This window comes from Aptenodytes patagonicus, chromosome Z, assembly GCF_965638725.1.
Source record: "Aptenodytes patagonicus chromosome Z, bAptPat1.pri.cur, whole genome shotgun sequence".
NCBI classification, from domain to species: domain Eukaryota; kingdom Metazoa; phylum Chordata; class Aves; order Sphenisciformes; family Spheniscidae; genus Aptenodytes; species Aptenodytes patagonicus.
In genome coordinates this window covers 26,723,739-26,748,352 of record NC_134982.1, presented here as the reverse complement: position 1 = coordinate 26,748,352, position 24,614 = coordinate 26,723,739, and the positions used below count along the sequence as shown (strand labels likewise).

Below are 24,614 nucleotides of genomic sequence, written 5' to 3'. Positions count from 1 at the left end.
GGGATTCCAGCTTCTTGGCCAGTATTTCCAAAATCTTAAACTTTGTGTCTAGAAGGCAGAAAAAGTTCTCCTCTGTACTCTTGTTCCTGCCAGTTTCCTGTCTGTGTTCCTCCCCATATAACATGGGAGGAGTTTTTCTAGGCTAAGTGTACATGCTTGTAAATTTTTGTGAGTATAGTAATATCAAAGATGGTGTCATACCTCCTTGTCAATGCTGTGTTGGCAAAAGGTTGAATGTAGTCACAATTTTGCTGAATAAAAAGTGGTGTTAGTATAAACTATGATTAAAAGGGTTTGGTGGTTTAGTCACACCAACAAACATGTTCCATTGTATGCTTATCCTTTTACTTGCTCTTGCATAGTGAGTTGTGATTTTGGGAAGCCTACTTCAGCATCTTTGAATTAATGGTACCTGTGAATCTCTCTGTTCCTTATTGGAATTACCTTCCATTGCCTTCCATGGCAATCTCTTAATTGCCATGGCAGTCTGAAATTTGGCAGATGATAGCCTATAGGATCTTGAATGCCAGCTTTATACCTAGTCAGAGACTTGCTTTCTTTTTGTTGTTGCTCTGTAAAATCTATGAATTGTAGTATCTGCAGGCAGACTGTTAAAGACCATTTTGCATCTCTGTTCTGTGTGTGTTCTTTTGGATTGCTTTAATAGAAAAGTTCAGAAACATGTTTTAGTGGTGATTAAATTCTGAAGAAGTTCTGCAAGCATCTTATTTTCTGTGGCTAACCTCAGACTGCATTGGGAGTGAGGACCTACTGATATTTTTAATCTCCTTCTCCTGTATAGTAGAATATTGTAGTAAGCACCAGAAGAGCCCTGGGAACTTCTATCTTATGTTGGTTGGCTTAATTTTCTTTCGGTTCGAAGGGCTAGAAAGGTTAAGAAAAATTAACATAAACATTTTTTATCTATTTTGTTACAGTGACAAGTTGTATGAGAAGAAAATGTAGGTTTTTTTACAGAAATGTTTTCTTCTTAAATCAGTATGTATACAATTTTTTAAAATGACTTGCACAGCTTCAGTAGGGAAGTATTTTTTTGTTTTCACTGAATGAAATATGATTGTCAAATCACACAAATTGGTAAGTAATTGATTTGGTTAGAAATCATGGAATTTCACATTTGTTGCTTTCCAAGGGTGCTGTCACATATTTCTGTTTACATCAAAAAAGCTAAGTAATATCCGTAGGTTGTTCTTTTGCTTTGTTGAACCTGTTCTGATATTTTAGAGAAAATTAATATTTAGAATCATCTCAGTAACTAGGTGAATTTTATTTCCTTGCTTTTGACTATATGCATTCAGTTCTAAAGTGAATGTGTATATGGTAGGTAGTGGGGCGCTGTACCAAAAATGCAAGTCTTCCAGAGGTAAGGTGACCTGTTTCTATTCAATGATCTACTGCTAGGCATAGTGTGATTTGAAGAGAGACTTGAACATCAAACTTGTAAACAATGCAAAAGTAAATAGTACTAAACTCTACAAAAAAGTATTTGGTGTTTCAGTAATACAAAAAATAAATGCTAGCAGTAGTGTTCCATCAAAACCAATGCAAAACCAACTATGCAAGAAGCAAAGAAAACTGCATCCTGTATGTTTACTGCAATAGCTAGATTTACAAGATATGTAAGGTGTCTCGGAGAGAACACTGATTCAGATTTAACTTTGGGAGCAGAGAGGATTAAAATAAGATATGCTGTGAATTTTTTTTTCCTATTGACATGAACAGAGCATGTTCATGTTAGTTAAGACTAATGCTGAGCATTCTGGAAATCCAGCCTATTTTTGTTTGAAAGCTTCTTTTTACGTACTCATTATTTGTAGTGTTAACAGTTGTTTCCAGTAAAACTAGTTGTTTCCAGTAAAACTGTTTTGATTCACTTCTAAACACTTTGTAAATAGGCTATTTAAGTACTCTACCAGTACTATAAGTTAGTACTAACCAAAATATAGTATGTCAGCAGCTGTACGGCATGCTCTGTAGGACAGGGAAGTAGACTCCAGGTTATTAGGAGACACATGGTAATAGTACTCTGGCTAGTACTTGTGTTGCTGTCTGTGCTGGTTTTGGCTGGGGTAGAGTTAATTTTCTTCACAGTAGCTAGTATGGGGCTCTGTTTTGGATTTGTGCTGGAAACAGTGTTGATAACACAGGGATGTTTTCGTTATTGCTGAGCAGTGCTTACACAGAGTCAAGGCCTTTTCTGCTTCTCACCCCACTCCACCAGCGAGTAGGCTGGGGGTGCACAAGAAGTTGGGAGGGGACACAGCCGGGACAGCTGACCCCAGCTGACCACAGGGATATTCCATACCATATGGCGTCATGCTCAGTGTATAAAGCTGGGGGAAGGAGAAGGGAGGGGGGGACGTTCGGAATGATGGTGTTTGTCTTTCCAAGTAGCTGTTTCGCATGATGGAGCCCTGCTTTCCTGGAGATGGCTGAACACCTGCCTGCCGATGGGAAGTAGTGAATGAGTTCCTTGTTTTGCTTTGCTTGCATGCATGGCTTTTGCTTTACCTCTAAAACTGTCTTTAACTCAACCCACAACTTTTCTCACTTTTACTCTTCTAATTCTCTCCCCCATCCCACCGGGGGTGGGGACTGAGTGAGCAGCTGTGTGGTGCTTAGTTGGCAGCTGGGGTTAAATCACGACACTGTCCAACCAAAGATACTTTCTTCCTTGTCAGCCATCATCTTTTTATTTAATTTGCAGCTGCAGTCATTAGCAGTTATTTCTGGTTGTTACAAGCTAGTCCTAAGTTAATAAGTATTTTAAAGGCTTGGCATTTTAGGTGTTGGAAGTTCACACCTGACTCATTCTGCAAGCATCAAACCCAATAGCAAGGATACTGCAATACATTTTCAGATAAGCAGAATTAAACGTGGGATGGTTCCCCACTTCCCCTTTTCTGCAAGTAATAAAAATCTAAGTTACCTGGATATTTTATTTTCAGTGTTTCAGTGAGTTTCTGAAATGTGTTCTGTATATGTAAATCCACGTTACAAGTTAAACACTTGATGATGACATCTGACGTTACTGGAAGATGTGGAAGTAGGGTAGAGAGGGCTGTATCACTTGAGATTCTTGGACCCTTATTGTAGCAAGTATAATTAAATACTTGACAGCTTAATCATATGGTAGACTCAAAGTTGCTGAAAGCCAAAGATGTGATTACATACCATTTTAAAATACATGCTTTAAAACGGCTTCTAGGAATCCCGTACTTAAAGGACATTAGACCGTATTACCATAGTATTTGCTTTTCTCTTTAGTCTGTGTATTAAAACCTTCTAAGTCCTAAGCAAAATAACAATTTACCTTTTAACTGAAAAAATCTTACCTTTTATCCTTCTTTCATTTGATATCTTCTTGAGTAAATGTTTATTTTTTTTCTACTGCCCTTCCCTTTTACTTCTCTTTTATAGGTAGCAGTAAATTGTTTCAGAGGTTTATAGACTTGTGATCATATGTTAATCAGTTTTTTTTTTTCTTTTCATGTTTGTCAATCTTTTTGTGTTGTCTCTTTTCCAGTCCCAGTAGAATACTTGTTTTGGATTTGAAGTTGGTTTGTTTGTTTTTTTTTTCTTTTTTTCCCCTTTCTACAGTGCACTTACGGCATATATATGTAGACAGACTTCATGCATTGTTTTATTAATGCCTTGTTAAGTTTGAAAAGATCTAGCTGAAGATGATGAATACTACTGCTTTATCTGAAAACAGCAGAATGCTTAAAATAATGTACATTTCTTCAAAACATGTACAAATGGTATGTACACAAAGAAAAGGACATCTGCTTGAAAAATCAGGTCTTCCTTGACAGAACTTAAGTCTTGCATGAAAAATAAGAGTACATTCTGTAGAATATAGCAATACTGTTCAGTATGACCCTTAGTCAGTAAGCTTAGACTTCATTTTTAGAAACTGAAGACAGCAGCTTGCCAGTCTCATAGTTCATTTCCTTATCCAAGTACCTGGGAGGAAAAAAAAGAAATAAAGTGCAATATATCCTCTGTTTAACTGTCTGAACTGGGATTGGGGAATCATTTGTGTCTTGTAGTTAGGGGAGTATTCTACTGATGAGATTATTTTGTTTGATAATCCCCTTCAAAATTTGAATTGTTTTGTTTCCCTAGATGTAGAGATAGGCTTTCCTCTATTTTTTTTTTAAAGTTGTTCTAGATGATATACAGTTGCAGCATTTTCATATGCCAGAATATTTTAAAGAGGTGTGTACCACCTATGTAATAAACACTCAGTAATCCATTATGCTCCTCGGGATTCACAGCTCACTTGATTTCTTAGCTTTTAGAGGTGGTGTTGGGTTGCCTTTTCTTCATGTTTACCTTTTTCTTCTTGCATATTTTTTCTCAATTTTTCCAGCATTATTTTCTTTCTCTTCAATTGAATGTCCTACCTTCAAGTCGATGCCTTTTAAAGCCGCTTTCTTAATCCAGTAACTTTTTTCCCTCTTCTGTTTCTGGCTGAGATAGTATTACACAGGCAGGTTTAGAATTTGAAAGCAGATTCTTTCTAATAGTTTCATCTTTCATGTTTCTTGCTATAATATAGAATCATAGAATCATAGAATCATTGAGGTTGGAAAAGACCTCTAAGATCATCGAGTCCAACCGTCAACCCAACACCACCGTGCCCACTAAACCATGTCCCTAAGTGCCTCATCTACACGTCTTTTAAATACCTCCAGGGATGGGGACTCCACCACTTCCCTGGGCAGCCTGTTCCAATGTTTAACCACTCTTTCACTAAAGAAATTTTTCCTCACGTCCAATCTAAACCTCCCCTGGCGCAGCTTGAGGCCATTTCCTCTTATCCTTATCGCTAGTTACTTGGGAGAAGAGACCGACACCCACCTCGCTACAACCTCCTTTCAGGGAGTTGTAGAGAGCGATAAGGTCTCCCCTCAGCCTCCTTTTCTCCAGGCTAAACAACCCCAGTTCCCTCAGCCGCTCCTCATAAGACTTGTTCTCCAGACCCCTCACCAGCCTCGTTGCCCTTCTCTGGACACGCTCCAGCACCTCAACGTCCTTCTTGTAGTGAGGGGCCCAAAACTGAACACAGTATTTGAGGTGGGGCCTCACCAGTGCCGAGTACAGGGGCACGATCACTTCCCTACTCCTGCTGGCCACACTATTTCTGAAACAGGCCAGGATGCCATTGGCCTTCTTGGCCGCCTGGGCACACTGCCGGCTCATGTTCAGCCGGCTGTCGACCAACACCCCCAGGTCCTTCTCTGCTGGGCAGCTTTCCAGCCACTCTTCCCCAAGCCTGTAGCGCTGCATGGGGTTGTTGTGACCCAAATGCAGGACCCGACACTTGGCCTTGTTGAATCTCATACAGTTGGCCTCGGCCCATTGATCGAGCCTGTCCAGGTCCCTCTTGGAGAGCCTTCCTACCCTCAAGGAGATCAACACTCCCGCCCAACTTGGTGTCGTCTGCAAACTTACTGAAGGTGCACTCAATCCCCTCATCCAGATCATTGATAAAGATATTAAACAAGACCGGCCCCAGTACTGAGCCCTGGGGAACACCGCTCGTGACCGGCCGCCAACTGGATTGAACTCCATTCACCATGATGATTCACCAACTCTATCATTCACCATATGACAAGGCACTGCTTACAGATGATCAGTGATGTTTATGTTGTTCTTTATATGTGTAAATATTGCTACCACAGAGCTGAAGAAGGCACTGAAAAGCAGAGTTTTTCAGAAATGGCTGCAGCTACCATTTTTCCTCTTTGGGGAGGTGCTTTTAAGGATCCCTTTTTTTATATTAGTAGAAACATACCATTGCAGTCCACCAGGAAATTGCTATTATTGGCAAGAACTTCAGTCAAAGTGGGGACTCACTCCAGCTAAAGAGACATCTGCAAAACTTTTTTATCTTTTCAAGAGATGAAAACTTAGCCATAGGCAATATGGTAGGGAAAGAAGGAAGATAGAATAGGAGGAGAGGGAAAGAGAATGATGATATTCTTAAGATACATATTGACTAAGTCAGTGATGTTATGTATATATGTCTGAGCTGTTGGCTGTTGCTCAGACTGAATAACCCCTGCTAAATAGGGGTTGGCAGTAGAATAAGGTGTGATTGTGGGATGTTGAGCCTGTTGCTTCAGCAGTTGAGAGAATCTTCTAAATTGCCTCAATCCTTTTCCTCCTTTATTTTCTCCAGAGAAGAATCAACTATTAACATTTGGTGATACTATATTTCTACTGTGGGTGAATCTATAATGCCACAATATATTTTTTTAGTAGCATACAAAAGCAACAGAGGCAAATGAACATGAATTGAACTCTACAGAGGAACCTGTACTTAAAACGTATTTTGCGATTTTGGGCAACTGGAGTACTCAGGAGTTGCCACTAATAAAACAGTTACATTGTTTCTTCTATTTTTCCCCGAAAACAAACAAACAAAAAACCCTAGTTAAAATAAATTAACTTTATTTTTAAAATATGCCACAAGTTATTGTTAATTTACTATGTAGTAAAAGCTTGTAAATGAGATATTCTGTTGTTGCAAACATTTCCCTGTGTTAAAAATTGAGTGTCCAGAAATTCTGTCCTGCTACTGGTATTCAGCATGATAGTGCTCTGGGGAAGGGGCCTGTGAGGCTAACAGCAGCTGTAGGTTTAACTATGTAGTATGTACTGATCTAGATTAGAAGATTGAGAGTTTTTGAGGAAGGGAGCCAAAGTTAATATATATTGGAACAATTTATTTGCATTACTCATACATCTTGCATAGTACTAACATCACTGTAACCATTCTGAACAAAGATCTTGGATAGTGCACTGAAAATCCCTGCTTTAAGTGCAGTGCTGTTTAACAGCAAACATGCAAGAATGTTTTAAGAATGGTGAAAAAAGAATTGTTGTGCCCTTGCAGGAAGTAATAGTATGATCTCATTACAAATCTGGTGGTGCTATTTGCTAGAATACTTTAAGAATAATTGTTGAAGCCCTTGCATAACTTGAAACAGGATTATAAAAACAAAGCAAATAGTCCAGATTTGTTGGGCAGGACATTGGATGATCTCATAGTATCTTCCAGTCATAAGCTGTATAAATTAATAAGGGAAATGTGGTTTTGTTTTAATTAGTTTGTTGTTGAAACTTGCCCAATTTCCATTTTCTGAAGAATTTGGGCCTGAAATATAAACCAAACCATTATTAGTTTGTCTGAAAACTTCATGAAGAATTTTAACACACAGTGGTAGATGCTAACTTGAAACGTCTCCACAAATGTCTCCTTGTTTACTAGCTCTTGCTTGTCAACTGTGTCCATTATTATTAGTAACCTTATTAGAGGCTCATTTTACTTTTGGATTAACTCTTCTGGTCATAGGCAGAAAGGTGTTCCAATGCGCAGAGAGCTTCTCTGGTAAGCTAGTTTTTGAAAATCATCATCTGGAGCCGTTCAGAATAGATGTAAATAAAATGCTAGTGGTGTATCTGCCTATGACTCCGCTCACCAGTTGCAAACATTTTGGCAGAGGTGGTTTTCAGTTAAAAACCTTTTACTGGCAAGACCCTATCTCTGGGTTTCCTGTCTATCTATTCTTTTCTGTTTGTGGTATTTATATTGTAAAAGTTAGCAAATGTATGGATTTTTTTTTTTGTTACATATGGGGCAGACAAACATTCAGAAAAATTTGAATGTTTCGTGGACTTTTTTTGTCAACGAGTTGCTCCTGGAAAGGTGATATAAAACACTTTCAGTCATTCAGCAACCTTTATTATTTTTTCTGAAAGTAAATTGTGTACCTCTGCTTTCTTAAATGGTAATGGAAATTTTTGTTTGCTTTATGCTACTGTTGTAGTACTTTCCAAAATGCATTTGTAGACAAATGTTTATATGACCTTCTTTTGGAAAAAATGCTATGGTATTGGTGTGAGGGAACTGGATGGTTTTTTTTCTTTGAAAAATATTGTTTAAATAATCAATTAGCATTTGTTTGTGATGACTTGCAGACAATTTATGTGGGTCATCTAAAATTAGTAGTAGCACAATTTTTTGCATAACAGCATTGCATCATGACTTGTTTTGAGCTACTTTAGGGAGAGGGTATTGTAAAAGATTTTTCAATAACTTAGAATCATAGATTATTATGTTAGAAGGAACCTCTCTGGGTTTTCTAGTTGAACCCTGTGCTTAAAATAGAACTAATTTTGATTAGGGCTCTTTTAAAAACAAAAACCCGAACGTTAAATAACACTGTGTTCTTTATATCTGTTTTAAGGAAATTAAAAAAAAAAACCAAAACAAAAAGAAACCAATGTATTAATTCAGTTGTGAAACTTTTGAGGGAGAAAATCTGTAGATCAGTTTCAGAAGTTTCAGAAATTTTATAATTTTTCTACAAATTGCACTGTGGCTTCAGAGCCCAAATTCTTCAGCCTTCAGTAATGTGATACTTGTTTATAATCGTCAGATGCCAGAATTTTAAATTGTACCATTTGTCACTTCAGTATAATACAGCAAAAAAATCCATATGTGGGAGGAGCTAAAAAATCCCAAACTACTTGCAATATTGGAGCTGTTCTGGAAGAGCTGAATTAATAGGTAAATGGTATGTATTATTTCAACTGTGTTTTATCATGCTGCTTTATCACGCGTGGATTTTATTTCTCCATAACATTTAAACTGTGTATCCTTTCCTCTTCATTTCTCCATGAAAACAGGAACAAAACCAACCCAAATGGGTAACACCATAGAATACAAGTCTGTGGTCACCTGATACTAATATAAATTGCTTTTGTCTGAAATGTTGTGCTGTTATGAAAGTGATTTAATAGCTTGTTATTTACATGATACTTGCTGTTAGAGGAAAAATAGTGTGTGTGATGTGGGATTTCAGGAGTTTCTTGACATCTTATTTAGCCTTTTATTAGTGAGTGGTAAATGTGTTCTTTCTGTTGGGCTTTTTTGGATGTTGTATTGAACTTTTAAATAAAAAACCCCATTATTTTAGCTTAGAAACGTTAAAAATTGCATTTAGTAATGCGTAATGCTGTTTTCTTCTTAGAACTGCCTTTCCATGGTTTCACCATTGTATAAGGTACTGTAAAGGTTGAAACAGTGTTGAACTATACCAGCCTTGAGAAATCACACAGAGGGCCATTTGAGTTAACTGTCAGCTGTCGCCCAGGGTTTAAAGGTGGTTCATCAGCCACCTTGTTGAAGGGAGCTGAAGAACTGGATCATCAGCTTGCTAGTGCTGAAAGGGGCGGATCCTACCGCTTCTGTCCTCCCCCCTTCAGCTTTGTGTTCCTTCCTTCCTCCTTTGTTGTTGTGCTTCTCTGTCCTTGTGGTGTGCTGATTCAACTCAGTAAATTAATCCAAGAGAAAATACAGAAATAGCTTTATGCCAGAAGCTCAGTTAGTTTGTTGAAGGGTCTGAGAAATACCAAAGCCAGTGCAGTGGAGTAAGAGCGCACCTGAGAGCAGAAGGAACAAGGAACTGGGGTGGAATTGGAAGAAGAGAAAGAAGACAGAATGGGAAGTGGGATCTCCTTTCGATAGGAGCAAGTCATTAGCTCAGCTCAGCTTTAAAAAGTAAATTCACCTGTACCAGTGCTTTGAATGTGGTATTGTCATAATGCTTTACCCGTTTTGAATTAGATTTTTAAAAGTCTAACATTAGATTTATGAGACATCTGAGAATATCTGCTACCATGCCAAATGCATTGTAAAACTGGTAAGAGTACTAATTCAGTGCTGCTGCTATGATTCCCATGAGCTGACTTTAGAGTGAAATTGATTATACCTCTTAATTTTTTTTTCTTCCCATCAAGTTTTCACTTTTGTTTTCATAAAAGAACATTTGCTCTTTGGTGGGTGTTTGGCTAGGCCTGTGTCCTGACATTGCAAACCTTACACAAAGAAGGGTTTTAAGAGTAGCATTGTAATACCTGCTAAGTAAATGTATTCATTGTATGCAAATATTAGTTTGCTTAGGCAATTGTCAGTTTTGAGGCTCTTGAATATGTTTTCCTGACTAATAGCATAGTTCAGAAGCACAGAAGAAGAGGGTCTGTGGACCAAAAGTTAATGTATTTTATGGCACAGCATGAACACTTATGTAATATATGTTCTCGGTCTTCTGGCTGTGGGGTTTCTTTTCGATAGGATTCCTGCAGAAAAAATTTACTTAGAACTCATTAGGACGTGTAAAATAAGCTCTTTGCCAAGCCTTCAGGGTGAGGTGTTGCCTAGAAGTCTTTTTGTTCATTGTTACCATGTTCCAACTGATCAGTGATTCATTAGTGACTTTATCTTTTAGTTATTTTGCCCCTTTCCAAAGGGAAGGAGTCCCAGAGTGCCATAATAACTTTGAAATACGATAAACAAATATATTTTATTCATCAAATTACATTACAATGTAAATACTTATTTCTGTGTTATTAACAGCAGAAAAAAGCCTAGCACTCCTGTACAATGAGCACTCCTATGCAATTAGCCCATTTGCTATGATTTCTGTAGCTTTTTTGTGGCTGTGCTATTCTCAGTAATATGCTAAATTCAAACAAATACCTGGTTTTTATAGGCACTCATTTGGCATGATAGTGCAAGTCAGGAGTGGTACAGCCACATCACGCAGTAAGGTAAGGTGATCAGACAAGTACCATCTTAAAATAAAAACAACTTTACCATGATGTTACACATACATTTGTCTTGTTTACAGGAAAGGAGTTGCATAGTTTTTATTGCTGACATCTCCCTCTTGAGCTTTCAGAAGAGATCTGGTGTGCCATACATTGTTGTCAGAGTTGGCAGCTTTAAGCCTGAGCCTTGTAATATTCCAACAAGTTATATATATACATACAGTTCTGCTGAGATTTCTATTTAGAATTTCAGGTGGGAGGAGAGAAATTGCATTGTTCAGTAATGATGCATACATGGAAATAATGTTTTGGCTCATTTGGCTACGTTAAAATACTACAATTTTTCTTACCCAGTTCAGTTCTTTTCCTTTTCTATGGACTTGTGTTACAGGTAGTGTATTGAAATGAGGTGCATTTTGGCAGGCAGTGTAAATGAACTTGACAAAAGTAATTGTTACTGTCCTAAGAGCTGTTAACCTAAGTGTTAACAAAGATAACTGATAGGAGTGAAAAGCGGTCAGGAATCTGCAGTGTGTGGTCTTAGCCTTCTGGTGTGCTCTCTTGTACTGGGTTGACCTTGGCTGCCAGGTATCTACCAAGCCGCTCTATCACTCCCCCTCCTCAGCTGGACAGGGGGGAAAGAAAATATGACAAAAGGCTTATGGGTTGGGATGAGGACAAGGACAGCAATTACCATCACAGGCAAACCAGACTGACTTGGGGAAATTAATTTAAATTATTGCCAATCAAATCAGAGTAGGATAATGAGAAATAAGAACAAATCTAAAGGCACCTCCCTCCTACCCCTCCCTTCTTCCCAGGCTCAACTTCACTCCCCATTTCTCTGCCTCCTCCCCCCGAGCAGCGCAGGGGGACGGGGAATGGGGGTTGTGGTCAGTTCATTACATGTTTCTGCCGCTCCTTCCTCCTCACGCTCTTCCCCTGCTCTAGTGTGGGGTCCCACCCACAGGAGACAGACCTCCACAAACTTCTCCAACGTGGGTCCTTTCAAGAGGGTGCAGTCCTTCAGGAACAGACTGCTTCAGCATGGGCCCCCCACGGCGTCACAGGTCCTGCCAGCAAACTTGCCTCAGCGTGGGCTCCTCTCTCTCCACGGGGTTGCAGGTCCTGCCAGGAGCCTGCTCCAGTGTGGGCTTCCCACGGGGTCACAGCCTCCTTTGGGCACATCCACCTGCTCTGGTGTGGGTTCTTCCGTGGGCTGCAGGTGGATATCTGCTCCACCGTGGACCTCCATGGGCTGCAGGGGGACAACCTGTGTCACCATGGTCCTCACCACGGGCTGCAGGGGAATCTCTGCTCCAGCACCTGGAGCACCTCCTCCCCCTCCTTCCTCACAGACCTTGGTGTCTGTAGAGTTGGTTCTCTCATATATTCTCACTTCTCTCTTCCGGCTGCTGTCGTGCAGCAGTTTTTACACTTTTGTAAACATGTTATCACAGAGATGCTACCTGATGGGCTGATGGGCTCGGCCTTGGCCAGCGGCGGGTCCATCTTGGAGCCAGCTGGCATTGGCTCTGTTGGACGTGGGGGAAGATTCTGGCATCTTCTCACAGAAGGCACCCCTGTAGATCCCTGCTACAAAAACCTTGCCATCTACACCCAATGCATCTCTGCACAAATGTACTGAGGTACATAGGCTCTCTGCATGCAGACAAAAGACTGTTGTAAACAGGGTTTAAAGAGGAATAACGTGGCTCGCTTGATATGAGCAGCTCTTCAGAGGCCTAGAAGACACATATTATAGAAGTGTTCCTTTTTATTTCTTGTGTTTTAAACACCCTGTGTTTTACTTCCCAGTATCTTTTTTGGGTTTTGTTTTGTGTGCATGTGTGTTTGCTGTTTGTTTCTTAGAATAACTGCAAACTTTGAACATGTTTGTTATGTGTGTTTTATGTGTGCATTTGGTTTGATTATTTTAATTAATCTGTAATTAAGTTAATTAATTTTCTGTAAACATCTTCTTTTCCTTCAGAAAATCCCCTCAATATCCAGACAATAACCTTTGCCATGCATCGGCATACACTTCCAATTCCCTATCTTCAGAAGCCTGGTTGAAAAAATTGGACTTTTTTGTCCACTCAGTAGGTGGATGATTGCTTTATGTACCAATTATAAATGGTGTGGTTTCCAAATAAGTTTAATATGGAACTCACTCGTTTGTATCTTCTTTTAATCTTAAGAGGTTAGACAGATGTAGTGCTGTCTAACTTCTCATGGTGGGCACTATTACCTTATTTGTTTGTGCTATATCAACTCTGTATGCATCTTTTGCATTCTCTTAGATGATTTCTGCCCCAGCAGTAAAATATATTTTAGATCTGTATTGGAGGGTCAGGCTTTGGTTTGTTACTGGGGCATTCACCTGCTACAGTAATGCAAATGGTCTTTTTATACGACAAGGGTAGGGATTGTTGATGGCAATGCAATCATGCAAACAGAAAGCTAAATGTCCTGGCAAGACTTGATCTTTTAACCACAACAGGTAACATTTAAATACAGGACCATGCGTGTAAGAGAGAGAAAAGCAGTTTGCCTATAGTACAGCTTTCTTGTAGTTGAGATTCCTGCTCATTACCAGGACATGTGGGAGTGTGTTTGCTTTTAACAAGATTTTTGTTTGTTTGTTTCAAGATAGCCTAAAAAGAGAGAGAATAGAAACAATTTTAAGCATGTTCTGATATAAGAAATTGCAGTCTAAGTTCAGTTGCTACAATTTTGCATCCAAATTTTATGTACTCTGGACCTTTACTTCTTTGGAACTCACTGTTTGGAGCTCATTGCAGACTATTGCAAGTGTATCAGCAGGAGGATTTGGTATTTTACTCTTAGGACTCCTGTTCAGTGGAAAGGATAGAGTATCTAAAATCTACTGTATCTGCAGTACTGTACTTCTCTCTGAAAACAACTATCCTTAGTTTTACCTGTGATCTTAAATATGCTGTTTCAATTAAAAAATCTTTAGAAATCATCCTGGAAATGGCAAGTAATACTATCAGGCTTCCGAGAATCTAAATTCATAGGAAAATAGGGTATTCTGTAATTACTATTATTCCAAAAATATGAGGAAGCTTTGGAAGAGACTGAAAAATATCATTATGGCCTGTTTTAGTGAAAATTGGATATGTGTCATGTTGCAATGTTTTTATAAAATACGCAAAGTAAAATAGGATTAACAGGGGAAGTTTTGGGAATAATAGCAAAGGAAATGTAAGACTTAACTCTTCACTGATTAAATCAAATTCTGGGTTATGCTCCCGACTGAGGTCAACTTGCACATAATTGCACCGTCTGCTGTAATGCTTTTAAAGCTTTATGGACAAAATAATTTTTTAAAAAATACTGAAGACAGAAATAATCTTTGTTATATAGTTCAAATATATGTGCTGTTAAATTGGAAAAAACGTGTTTCCTGCTGGTTAGAGTCTATGTGCATAATAGTTGCCTAAAATACATGGATTCATTTAGTTGTGAACAATGTAACATCTATGAAACATGAATCTTAAAATGAATGCAGTATTCAATGGGTATAGCGCTACTCAGGCCTGTACAGGATATTACTCTACCCGCCTCCACCCACTTCTTTAAATGATACAATTAAAAAATTGTGAAAGTCAAAAACTCATACCGAGACTGTTGAAGTAAATGGACAGTAACACTGAATGTCTGTGCTGAGAATTAATCATGAGTGGGGCATAAAACATGCGAAAAAATTGTTAATGTATTTTATGCTAACACCTTGAAAACTGCATGGTTTTAAGGTTCCAGGTTGGTTTAGGCATTCGGCCAGCTTAACCAATGTCTCCATCTTACTAAAAGGTATTAGCTGAATTTTCATGTTTCTAATATAGTGTATCGTCTACGTACTGCCTGTGTGAAAATTGGAACATACACAGTTAAACTACCTGTGAGTCTGTGGAGGGCCTGGTTTGCCTTATGACATTATTAATTGGGTGGATTCTGTACTAGACCCAGCGATACCATTATCCGATAGTCTGAATACTGTCTGGATGGCAGCCAGCTAAAAAAATGCTTCAGCTGAATTTGATCCAGAACAGGAAAGCTTCCATTGGTCTGCTTTACAGAACAAAGTGGAAGAGGTCCTCTACACAGCCAGCTTAGCACCATCTGTCTCCTATGTCAGTGCCCCTTTAGGACTGGTGGCAGTAAAGCAGCCTGGACTCTTCATCAGGCTTACAAGGCTCTGTCTAGACGCAGAATCAAAAGCTATCAGTCTTCTGTTCATATCACACCATATTGGTGAAGGCTTGGTGATTGGTAATCACATCCGTTCCAAAAAGTGAGAGAGAATAGTCTGATCTTCTGTATTCCTTTAAGCCATGTATATAGAATTGTAGAATCATTTAGGTTGGAAAAGACCCTTAAGATCATCGAGTCCAACCACAAACCCAACACTGCTCAGTCCACCACTAAACCATGTCCCTAAGCACCACATCTACATGTTTTTTAAATACCTCCAGGGATGGTGACTCAACCACTTCCCTGGGCAGCCTGTTCCAATGCTTGACAACCCTGTTGGTGAAGTAATTTTTCCTAATATCCAATCTAAACCTCCCCTGGTGCAGCTTGAAGACATTTCCTCTTGTCCTATCACTTGTTACTTGGGAGAAGAGACCAACATCCACCTCGCTACAACCTCCTTTCAGGTAGCTGTAGAGCGTGATAAGGCCTCCCCTCAGCCTCCTTTTCTCCAGGCTAAACAACCCCAGTTCCCTCAGCCGCTCCTCATAGACTTGTGTTCTAGACCCTTCACCAGCCTCGTTGCCCTTCTCTGGACATGCTCTAACACCTCGACGTCCTTCTTGTAGTGAGGGGCCCAAAACTGAACACAGTATTCGAGGTGCGGCCTCACCAGTGCCAAGTACAGAGGGACAATCACTTCCCTGCTCCTGCTGGCCACACTATTTCTGATACAGGCCAGGATGCTGTTGGCCTTCTTGGCCACCTGGTCATGTATCATAACTATAATTTCAAACGCATGTCATAATTTCTTTGTGTTGTTTTTCTTTTTCAAAACCGGATTTTTTCATACTTCTTCGGTTTTATTCTTTCTGTCATGTAACTTCTAACCCAAGTGAAATCTGAGGCAGCAATTTTATGGTGGTGATCTGACAGGACAAAATAATTACAGTGTGCTTTCGAGCTGTTTTACAACCTTTGTAGAAAAGGTTAATGTTCGGATGTTTTTCCCGAAAACACTGTCTGAATGAACCTGTAGAAGAACATGTTAATAGATGGATGGGTGTAATGAGGCTGTATGTAACCAGTGCTTCCAGGTTGGTAACCTTCCTACCTGTTCTGAAGAATATCCCTATTCAATAGCTCTTTGGCCTTTGCTCCAAACCAAATAAGGTGATACTCTTTGGTTTTCAAATCAATTTTCATGTTTTGTTACGTCTTTTCTGGCAACTGTAGTTGAAATGAAATTTTATCACCATTTTCATACAGAAAGGTCTTCATTAGGCACAGGAAATGGAGTCTGTGTGCATCATTGCCTTAGGAAGGAAGAATGGTTGCTTACCCTGTGTTAATAATTTAAGAATATATATGTTCTGTATGAATAACCTGCCCTCACTTGTATTTTTTTACTGGGGATTTGGTATTTCTGAAGGAGTTGAGGATTAGGTTTAGGATTGGGGTAACCCCAGCAGCAGACCAAGTAGAACTGGACCTGGACAAGACCTTGAAACAATGCCCATTTGCTTCTCTTCTGTATGTGCAGGAATGTAATGATAATTCATTACTTTATCCATACTGTTTTCAGTGATGGACATGATTTTCACTGAACAACCAACTAATTATAAGTAGTGTTGTGGTTTAACCTGGCAGGCAGCTAAACACCACACAGCCTTTTGCTCACACCCCCCACACCCCCCCGCAGTGGGATGAGGGAGAGAATTGGGGGAATAAAAAAAGTAAAATTCGTGGGTTGAGATAAAGACGATTTAATAGGACAGAAAAGGAAAGGGTAATAATAATAATAATAATAACAACGATGATGATGATAAAAGAATATACAAAATAAGTGATGCACAATGCAGTTGCTCACCACCCGCCGACCAATGCCCAGCCAGTTCCCGAGCAGCGGTCACCGCCCCCCGGCCAACTCCCCCCAGTTGATGTACTGAGCATGACGTCACATGGTATGGAATATCCCTTTGGCCAGTTTGGGTCAGCTGTCCTGGCTGTGCCCCCTCCCAGCTTCTTGCTGGCAGGGCATGAGAAGCTGAAAAGTCCTTGACTAGTGTAAGCACTACTTAGCAACAACTAAAACATCAGTGTGTTATCAGTGTTATTCTCCTACTAAATCCAAAACACAGCACTGTACCAGCTGCTAAGAAGAAAATTAACTCTGTCCCAGCTGAAATCAGGAGAAGTAGATACTTGCTTTTAGTGTCCTTAAGATGTCTTTGTACTATACTGATGGTCATAAAATTGAAATGGTCCTTCATTTTCTGGCACTTCTGCAAAGTTGTGACTGTCTTCCAGAATATCAGAACTATTAAATAGGCCTTGAGAATGGTCTGTAAAGGGAAAAAAACCCCTGCATTGTATTGTTCTGTTCCTGGAATGAGATTACTTAAGATTGTCCTTTAAATGGTGATAAGCTTTCTCTAATTTTTGTCACTTTTTTGTTGCCCTCTAGGGCTTGTATCCTAGTAGAATAGTAGGGTTTCACAATAAAAAAAAAAAGTGTAAATTTATTTAATAAGAAGATACTAATAGCCTAAGCAACTAAAAGGAAATTAACATTACGGTGTGCTGTAGAGCTGCTGCTAATAATAGAGACCCTTCTTGCAATGGGTGGCTTGAGAAGAAAGGTTTGGTTTTCCACTACCTTGACAGAGGCATAATTACAGCTTTGGGACTGCAAGAGGGTTTTTTGATAGTGCCAGGGGGAAGTAGGAGGAGGCTTGAGTATGGCAGCTCTGTTTTTAGGTACTAGCAACAAGCAAGAGGAGCTGAGGAAGAAGGTGGCTTTATGGACTAGATGGTTAAAACAGCTAGTGGGCTGGAATAATGCATGAAATCCATAAGGACTTAGGACTCAAACCCAAGAGCATCTTGGGGTGACTTCTGTACCTATAATTGCAGGTCAGGTTATGTGTGTTTAACCCTGAAAGTTCATAAAATGTCAGTTTTACAGACTGCAAGCCAGAAACCATTACCCAGTACTCTCAGTGAGAACTCAAATGCCACAAAATTACGTGCTGTTGGAAGAGAGCAGAAGGGCGTAGCAAATGACCTTGCAATAGGAACAATTTCCTAGGTGAAATTGTTTAGGTAATACAACAAATTGCCTCACGCTGATGAGGAATGTCACATCTGTTCTACACCATCTCTCCCAAACCTTTCGTCTCTGCTAAGCCTTCCGGAGGGAGAGCTCTTCCTGGTTTGTCATCTGACCATCATTTTAATGCTGAACATGTAAATAAAGCTACTATGAGCCTTTCTGCATTCTGCTCTGCATCCTCTCTCTAATCTTGGCCGATCTTTAAGTGCTTCAAAAGAAGCCCAGGTGAGGTTAGGGGGATCTTCAGAAGCAAACTTTACATTATGAAGAAAGAAAATTTTTCTTATCCGGTCAGGTAACTGAAACAGCATAGTAATATAAATGTAATGGAGCAAACTGAGTAGACAGTATGGTAATCAAGACTTCTCTTGACTCTCCTGGGATATAAACGGACCAGACACCAAAGGACTGTTGACCAAAGCTTCAATTTTTAATCTGCAGTTCCCTCTATTTTGTCTTCCAGTTATAATACTTGATGCAGTTGAGTATACTGAGAATATTTTATGTAGGCTTGGCATCCAACTTGAATGAACAGGTAGAAAATACGATGTGTTTACTCCATAGCGTTCCTAATCTATGTTAAGTTTAAATAAACCTGGATTGTGAATATACGCTTTTGAGATGATAATATAAAGAACAAGACACTGACTTTGAAAATTACATAAGAGGGGAATTAATTTCAGATAATCTTGTCTTTGTAAATACATCAAATATTCCACATGTCTGTATGAGATTAGTTTTTGTTAAACAGTTGAATATTTTTTTAGAAATGGTGAAAGATTTCCAGCAGCATATGAGGTCTGCCCAGGCAAATGCCCAAAATAAATGCAAAACAAGCATATAAATTAAAAACATACATTGTAGCAAATTTGTACAAACAGATGAATTGTCAGTTTCATAAGAACTAAAGGAAGGAAAGGACAGACTTTGATATTGTGTTTTCTTATATGGATTAAAACAAATTATTTTAAGTATTTTTTTTAAAGCTTAAAATATTTAGATAATTTCCTTTTTTAAAAAAAAAAAAATCTAATGGAAACTTCGTGCATTTGAAATTTCATGCCTGAACTATTTAGGCTAAAATCATAAACCGGAAGGCCAAATTATGAGAAATGCAGATCATTGTTTTGTTTCATACAGATTCTTGTCTGTGTCTGGAGCTGCACTGATATAACGGGGCTGTGTGGGTCCAAAGTACAGATAGGCCAAAAAAACAACAATCCCCCCCCCCCCAAAAACCTAGAAAGATCAAAATGTGACTTCTCTTCTTTTGTCTCCTTTCCTATCACTCCTTCCCCCGCCCGACACCTGAAAGTGGGAAATGTGTGACGTAGCATATCTGATTACTATGTTATAGGTTCTTGTACTAAGTTGTTTTTTTATATTCATTACCTTCCATACCTTTTTGGAAACAAAAAATCAATAGGAGTTCTGCACATTTTGAGTTAAGGTTGTCAGAGACGTGGTCATACTTGACTGGCTAAATTCAAGATGTGGGTGGGGATTAAGATTGTTTGTTTGTTTGTGATGATTTTGTGGGAGAGGAAAGAGAATACAAGAGGATAGGTTAAAAAATGTTTTTTAAATTACTGTCATGTTTAACAGGAATGTTTGAACATGCTCACTAAAATGGCACTTTTTCTGCAGCTTCTAGAAAAACATAAGAACACGGAAAGCATGGTAGAGCTGCTTGAACTGTATCAAATGGAAGATGAAGCCTACAGTAGTCTTGCAGAAGCTACCACGGAGCTCTACCAGTACTTACTACAACCATTCCGAGATATGAGGGAACTTGCAATGCTTAGAAGACAGCAGATAAAGGTATGGTAAAAGTAACTGAACTTCTTATTAATGGGTAAATCATGCTTTTTAGTTACTATTTACTATTTATTACTTTTATTATGCAGTATATGCAACCTCTCCACTAGAGGTTGACCCGATTTTTCTGGTTCCTCCACTTGGAGTGCTTTTGAAGAGTGAGAAGGTCTCTGACATATGTAGCTAACCATCACCTGTTTAACTTACTGTGTTGAGTGTTCGAATTAATTGCTGAATTTAATAGGTGAAACTTACAATTTTGTGATTACTGGGAATACTGACTAATATGTAAAATAGAAAGAGACATATGTACAGTATCTATGCTAACGTTAATTCTTTTAAAAGATTAGACAGGAAGTTAGTTTTTATTTTAGTTTTCTGAGATAATCTGATAAACCATGAGAAGTCAGTAGCTTCCCATCTAATGTTGTGAAACCCTTAAACATGGAAGGGCATTAGAAGTATATAATTTGTTATAACACTTTAAAAGTATATTTTCCTAAGACCTAAAAAAGTATAGCCAACTGAAGAATACTACATTTTGGTAGAACTGTTTTATAATGCATATGTTTGTTTATTTAAAAATAATTTTAAATACTTAACCAAAAATAACAAATGTCATCTTTATTGCATCTCAGAAATGCTTTTGATAAAATCATTAGTTCCTATGCAGATCATTAAGACTGTAGCCTTCTGATTCTTCTAATGTATGTGTTGTAACATAGAAGCTAAAATGGGTTTGTTTCATTTAATCTGTATTGCAAATGTGAATTTATTTCAGCTTGGCACCTTGTTCAATTAGCCAACGTTGTTTTTACTGGTTTTAATTTACAAATACAGTTTTTTTCTCTGGTTTTGATTATAGAATGAGGGAGGCAGGCAAGAGGATTTACGACTCCAAAACTAGTTTTATTTTGAGCTATTGCTGTGTCCATAAAGTAATTTTTCAGAAAGTTCAGCAATCTGAAACTAAGTCAGTGAGATAACGTGATGATATTTGAACCAAAAGTGCTTTTTTTTATGTTTCTACATAGAGAATTGGGATGAATATTTTTTTCAGGTGTATTATATGGTTGAATATTATGAACACTACATTTAATAAAAAGCCTTCTTCAAAGCATGATGAAGTAGTTCCCATTTTATTTGATTTTGTAGCAGAGGAAAAGATGATTTTTTTCTTCTTTTGTCAAACAAGAAAAGATAAATATCATATTGAGTAGGGAATATGAATTAAGAGTTGTGTTTTGTGGCTTGGGGTTTTTTTTTGTTAGTTTGGTTTTTTAACCTCAATGATCTCTTGAATTCCAGTTTTAAAATACCTCATTTTCTATTCTTCCTGAAAGAATAACCTTGGTAAACTTCAGGGGCGTGTTCTGTGGTTGATTATTTTAGTTGTACATAGTTGCATCTAATGTACATTAAGTTCTCTTCCTAACTTGGCAATTTTTGAGTTATAAAACTTGGTCATCTGTATTATGTGGTAGAGAAAGATGCCATCTCTTGTTTTTCATTTCATTGTTTGAGAGAAAGCAGCACTTGTATCTATGATGACAAAATATATATTACACTGGGTAGCTAGGGTAGAAGAATTGCTTTATAAATAGAACTTGTGCATGTAATGGTTTGTGTTAACTTGCTGCATATGTTTTTTCTGGCAGGCTTAATAATGGAACAAAGATCCTTAGGTTTCTATAAACCCTTATGGCTGGGGTTAGTTCCATTAGTTCCATGCATAACAGAAGTATTTCTGATGCTTAGTACCTCAGTGAAATGGGAGCGGAGAACATATAGTACTGTTTACATACAGAGAGTGACAATGAGGAAGATAAAGTTTGTATGTAGGGCAGGGTAAGGAAGGAATAACCTGCAGAGTGTGTTATGAAAACGAAAAAATAAGTTACAAGGATAATGAAGCTTGAATACAAATATCAGTATTTAGTCAAGACTGCATATGCCTTCTGTAATTACTCTATTTAACATTTTTAGACCTTTATTAGGTATCTGGTTTTGATTTGTGGGGAAGTTTGTTTTTTAAGAATCTGGGGGTTTTAATAAGTATTTTAATCAGTTTCATTTTGTCAGTTTTCAGAATGAGTTTAGGAGGAAATTACTTTGCCTATAATCTTTGAGAAGAGTGTTTAGTGTCTTCTCCTTTTGGAGCACGACATAAAAATTGGAAGATACATCATGGGTGTTAAATTTCTGCTGTTGCTGTGAAACTTTTAGCAAGAGACAAGTATACAGGAGGGAAGGGAGAAACAGATATGAAATTCTGTCCGCTCAGCAGAGGCTTATTAGAGTAGAACAGCTGTATTCTCTGCAGATTTCATTTTTGGGAGGGAAAAAAACCACAACAAAACAAAACAACTGAGAACAAAAGTTCATAACAAAGTTAAAACATTTAGAAGCTTGAAAATAAAGATTAGTGTTGTCCATGATAGACATGATAGAAGTCTTTTTTGTTTTGTTTTTATATTTTAACTTGATTGTATGCTAGTTTTTCAGGTGTATTTTGCCTCATTTATTGTGAAGGATGGATCATTTAGTATGGGTGCAGAATGAAAGCTGTACTGTGAAGCACTTAAATATTGCTGAATTCGGAAAACATAATGAAAAAGGTAGAAGGTTATGGAAGGAGAAAAGTATGGCTTATTATGAAATGAAATGTCACTCTGGAAAACTGACTTCTGCCAAAATTTCTATTTAATTATGGACTAGTCATCTGACCCTAGAACAATGTGTTCAGTAGTGATATGTTTCTCATTTTTTGGGCTCCCAGCTTCAGAAACCTAGTTTTGTTCGTAGAAATGCTTAATATTTGTAAGTGTTGTTCAAATTCATGGGGACCTCTTTCTAAGCATGGCAAAATGCTTACCGGGTACCATGCATTCTTGAAAAAATTGGACACTGCAAGCACAGCAGTGTTTGGGACTAAATAATTTATAAATTATTTTATCTAGCATTAATTTTGAATTCTAAATGGATTTCAAGATGCTCTTCTGCTAGAAATCAGACTTCTAATGACCTAAAAAAAGCTGTAATATTTCTGATCCTAAAAATGTTTCACATTTATACCCACAAGTTTTTATTTATCAAAATGGATCATTTCCCTGTGAAAATTTAACAAACTCCTTGTACGTTAAGAATACACATTGCCATAGCAGAAAAGTGGGAAGTAGTAGGCATCAGGCTGGAAGCCTGAAGGTGAAATAATTCTCCTGAAATTTGGAAAAGGCAGAGTAGATACCTGCGCTCTGGTCCCTTTCATTTCAGATAGTGAAATCTTAATTTTGTGACATCTTCCATATATAGTACAGTCTTCCTCTGAAAGTGTGGAGGGGAGGGACCAGTTAGTGGTTGATATTTGGCTATAGAACTTACTAAAAGGTTAATATGATCAAGCTTTAAGCCCTCTAAGATACAAAGTGTTCTTTGATACAGGGTACCAAATCTGGTTATTTAACCCCCCCCCCCCATCTTTCAAAAGAATAACTTAATGGGCAAAAACCCAAAGTCTTTTATGTATGTGCACTTGTGTTCACTGGCCTTCATAGAGAGAAACAAACTACCTTGCTACTTTGAATTTTTATGGTCTTACAACTGTGGACAGTACGTTACAATCATGTTGAGTAGGCACTGTGTTTGATCAAACCTCAGGTGAAATCAGTGCGAGGCTTTCTTTTTTCATGCTTTTTTTTTCCTTTTTTTTTTTATGTGCTTGGTATTAGACTAAAGATAAAATGTAAGATAAATTGTTTCAAAACCTACATGTAGATGCCAGCAAAACTTTGACACAAGTGTTCTTGAGTCTGTTCAAGGTCTGAGTTGGACTGGATTTGCTTAACTGAGATCTGATAATATCTTGGTACGGGTGAAAGCCTACAGTCATTACCTCTCAATTAATCTCCAGGAAATAAGAACATTAAAATGTAATTATATATTAAACATATTTAAAAGCACTTTTAATTTCATTGCATACATAATCATTATTTTCACTGACATGTTAATTCACTTGAATGTGAGGGGTTTGTAAAGACTTTAAATACATTAATGTTGAGGTCTAGCACTGGAAATAAGAGATTAGAGCAGCATATAGCTTGATAATTCATCAAATTCAGTTTTTTTTTAAATTGTAGAATGCTTTATTAGTCTATGTTATGCTTCCCTTTCAAGCTCCTTTAAGCAGATACTGATATAGTTGAAAATGTAACTCTGGCTCAGCCGTATGCGGATTTATTTGTTGGTTTAATACTTGATGGTGAATTGCAATAGTGAACCTTATAACTAATTTGACTTTGATTTGTGTAAAATGAAATACTTAGAAATAAATTATGTTGCACTGAACATTTTAACTTTTGGTTAAAAAAAATATTTTCACAAAGTATGAAACAAGTTCAAAGGAGAATATAAGTTTAATGATAAGGATAGCAAAATAGAATTACTTAAAAAAAATACTTAGAGAATACGTTAAAAAAAGTCTCACAGTCAATTGAAGATGTTCTGTGGAAGGGAGTGGATGTCAATGCTTCATACTTTTAATTTGCAGTGTTGCTCCCATACATCAAATGGATGAGTTCTATATTACTAAATCCATGTTTTTATCATTGGCTCTTGAATAACTGATGTCTTAGTGAGCTGGTTTTTGAACTTGTGCATTTTACTTTTTTTTAAGCCTCATATAATGTTTTTGAGGGTGTGGTGGTCTTGCAGTGAAAAACATGAATGCAAAGCTACACAAGGCACATTGGAGGACACTAAAGCAGCACTGATTAAAATGTACAATTACTTGCATGGCAATCAGCTCAATTTCATTCCT

General features: G+C 37.9%; 1 protein-coding gene across 2 annotated transcripts in view; it reads left to right on the top strand.

The window, feature by feature from the left end:
* The window catches only part of JMY (junction mediating and regulatory protein, p53 cofactor), a 72,211-nt gene that overhangs the window by 3,975 nt on the left and 43,622 nt on the right, over window positions 1-24,614 (top strand). For both annotated transcript variants that reach the window (XR_012997327.1, XM_076361617.1), the window contains exon 2: window positions 19,628-19,801. Coding sequence is in view for 1 of the 2 variants with exons in the window: in XM_076361617.1 (XP_076217732.1) it covers window positions 19,628-19,801 (174 nt within the window). In the remaining variant the exon portion in view is untranslated. The remainder of the gene's footprint in view (window positions 1-19,627; window positions 19,802-24,614) is intronic.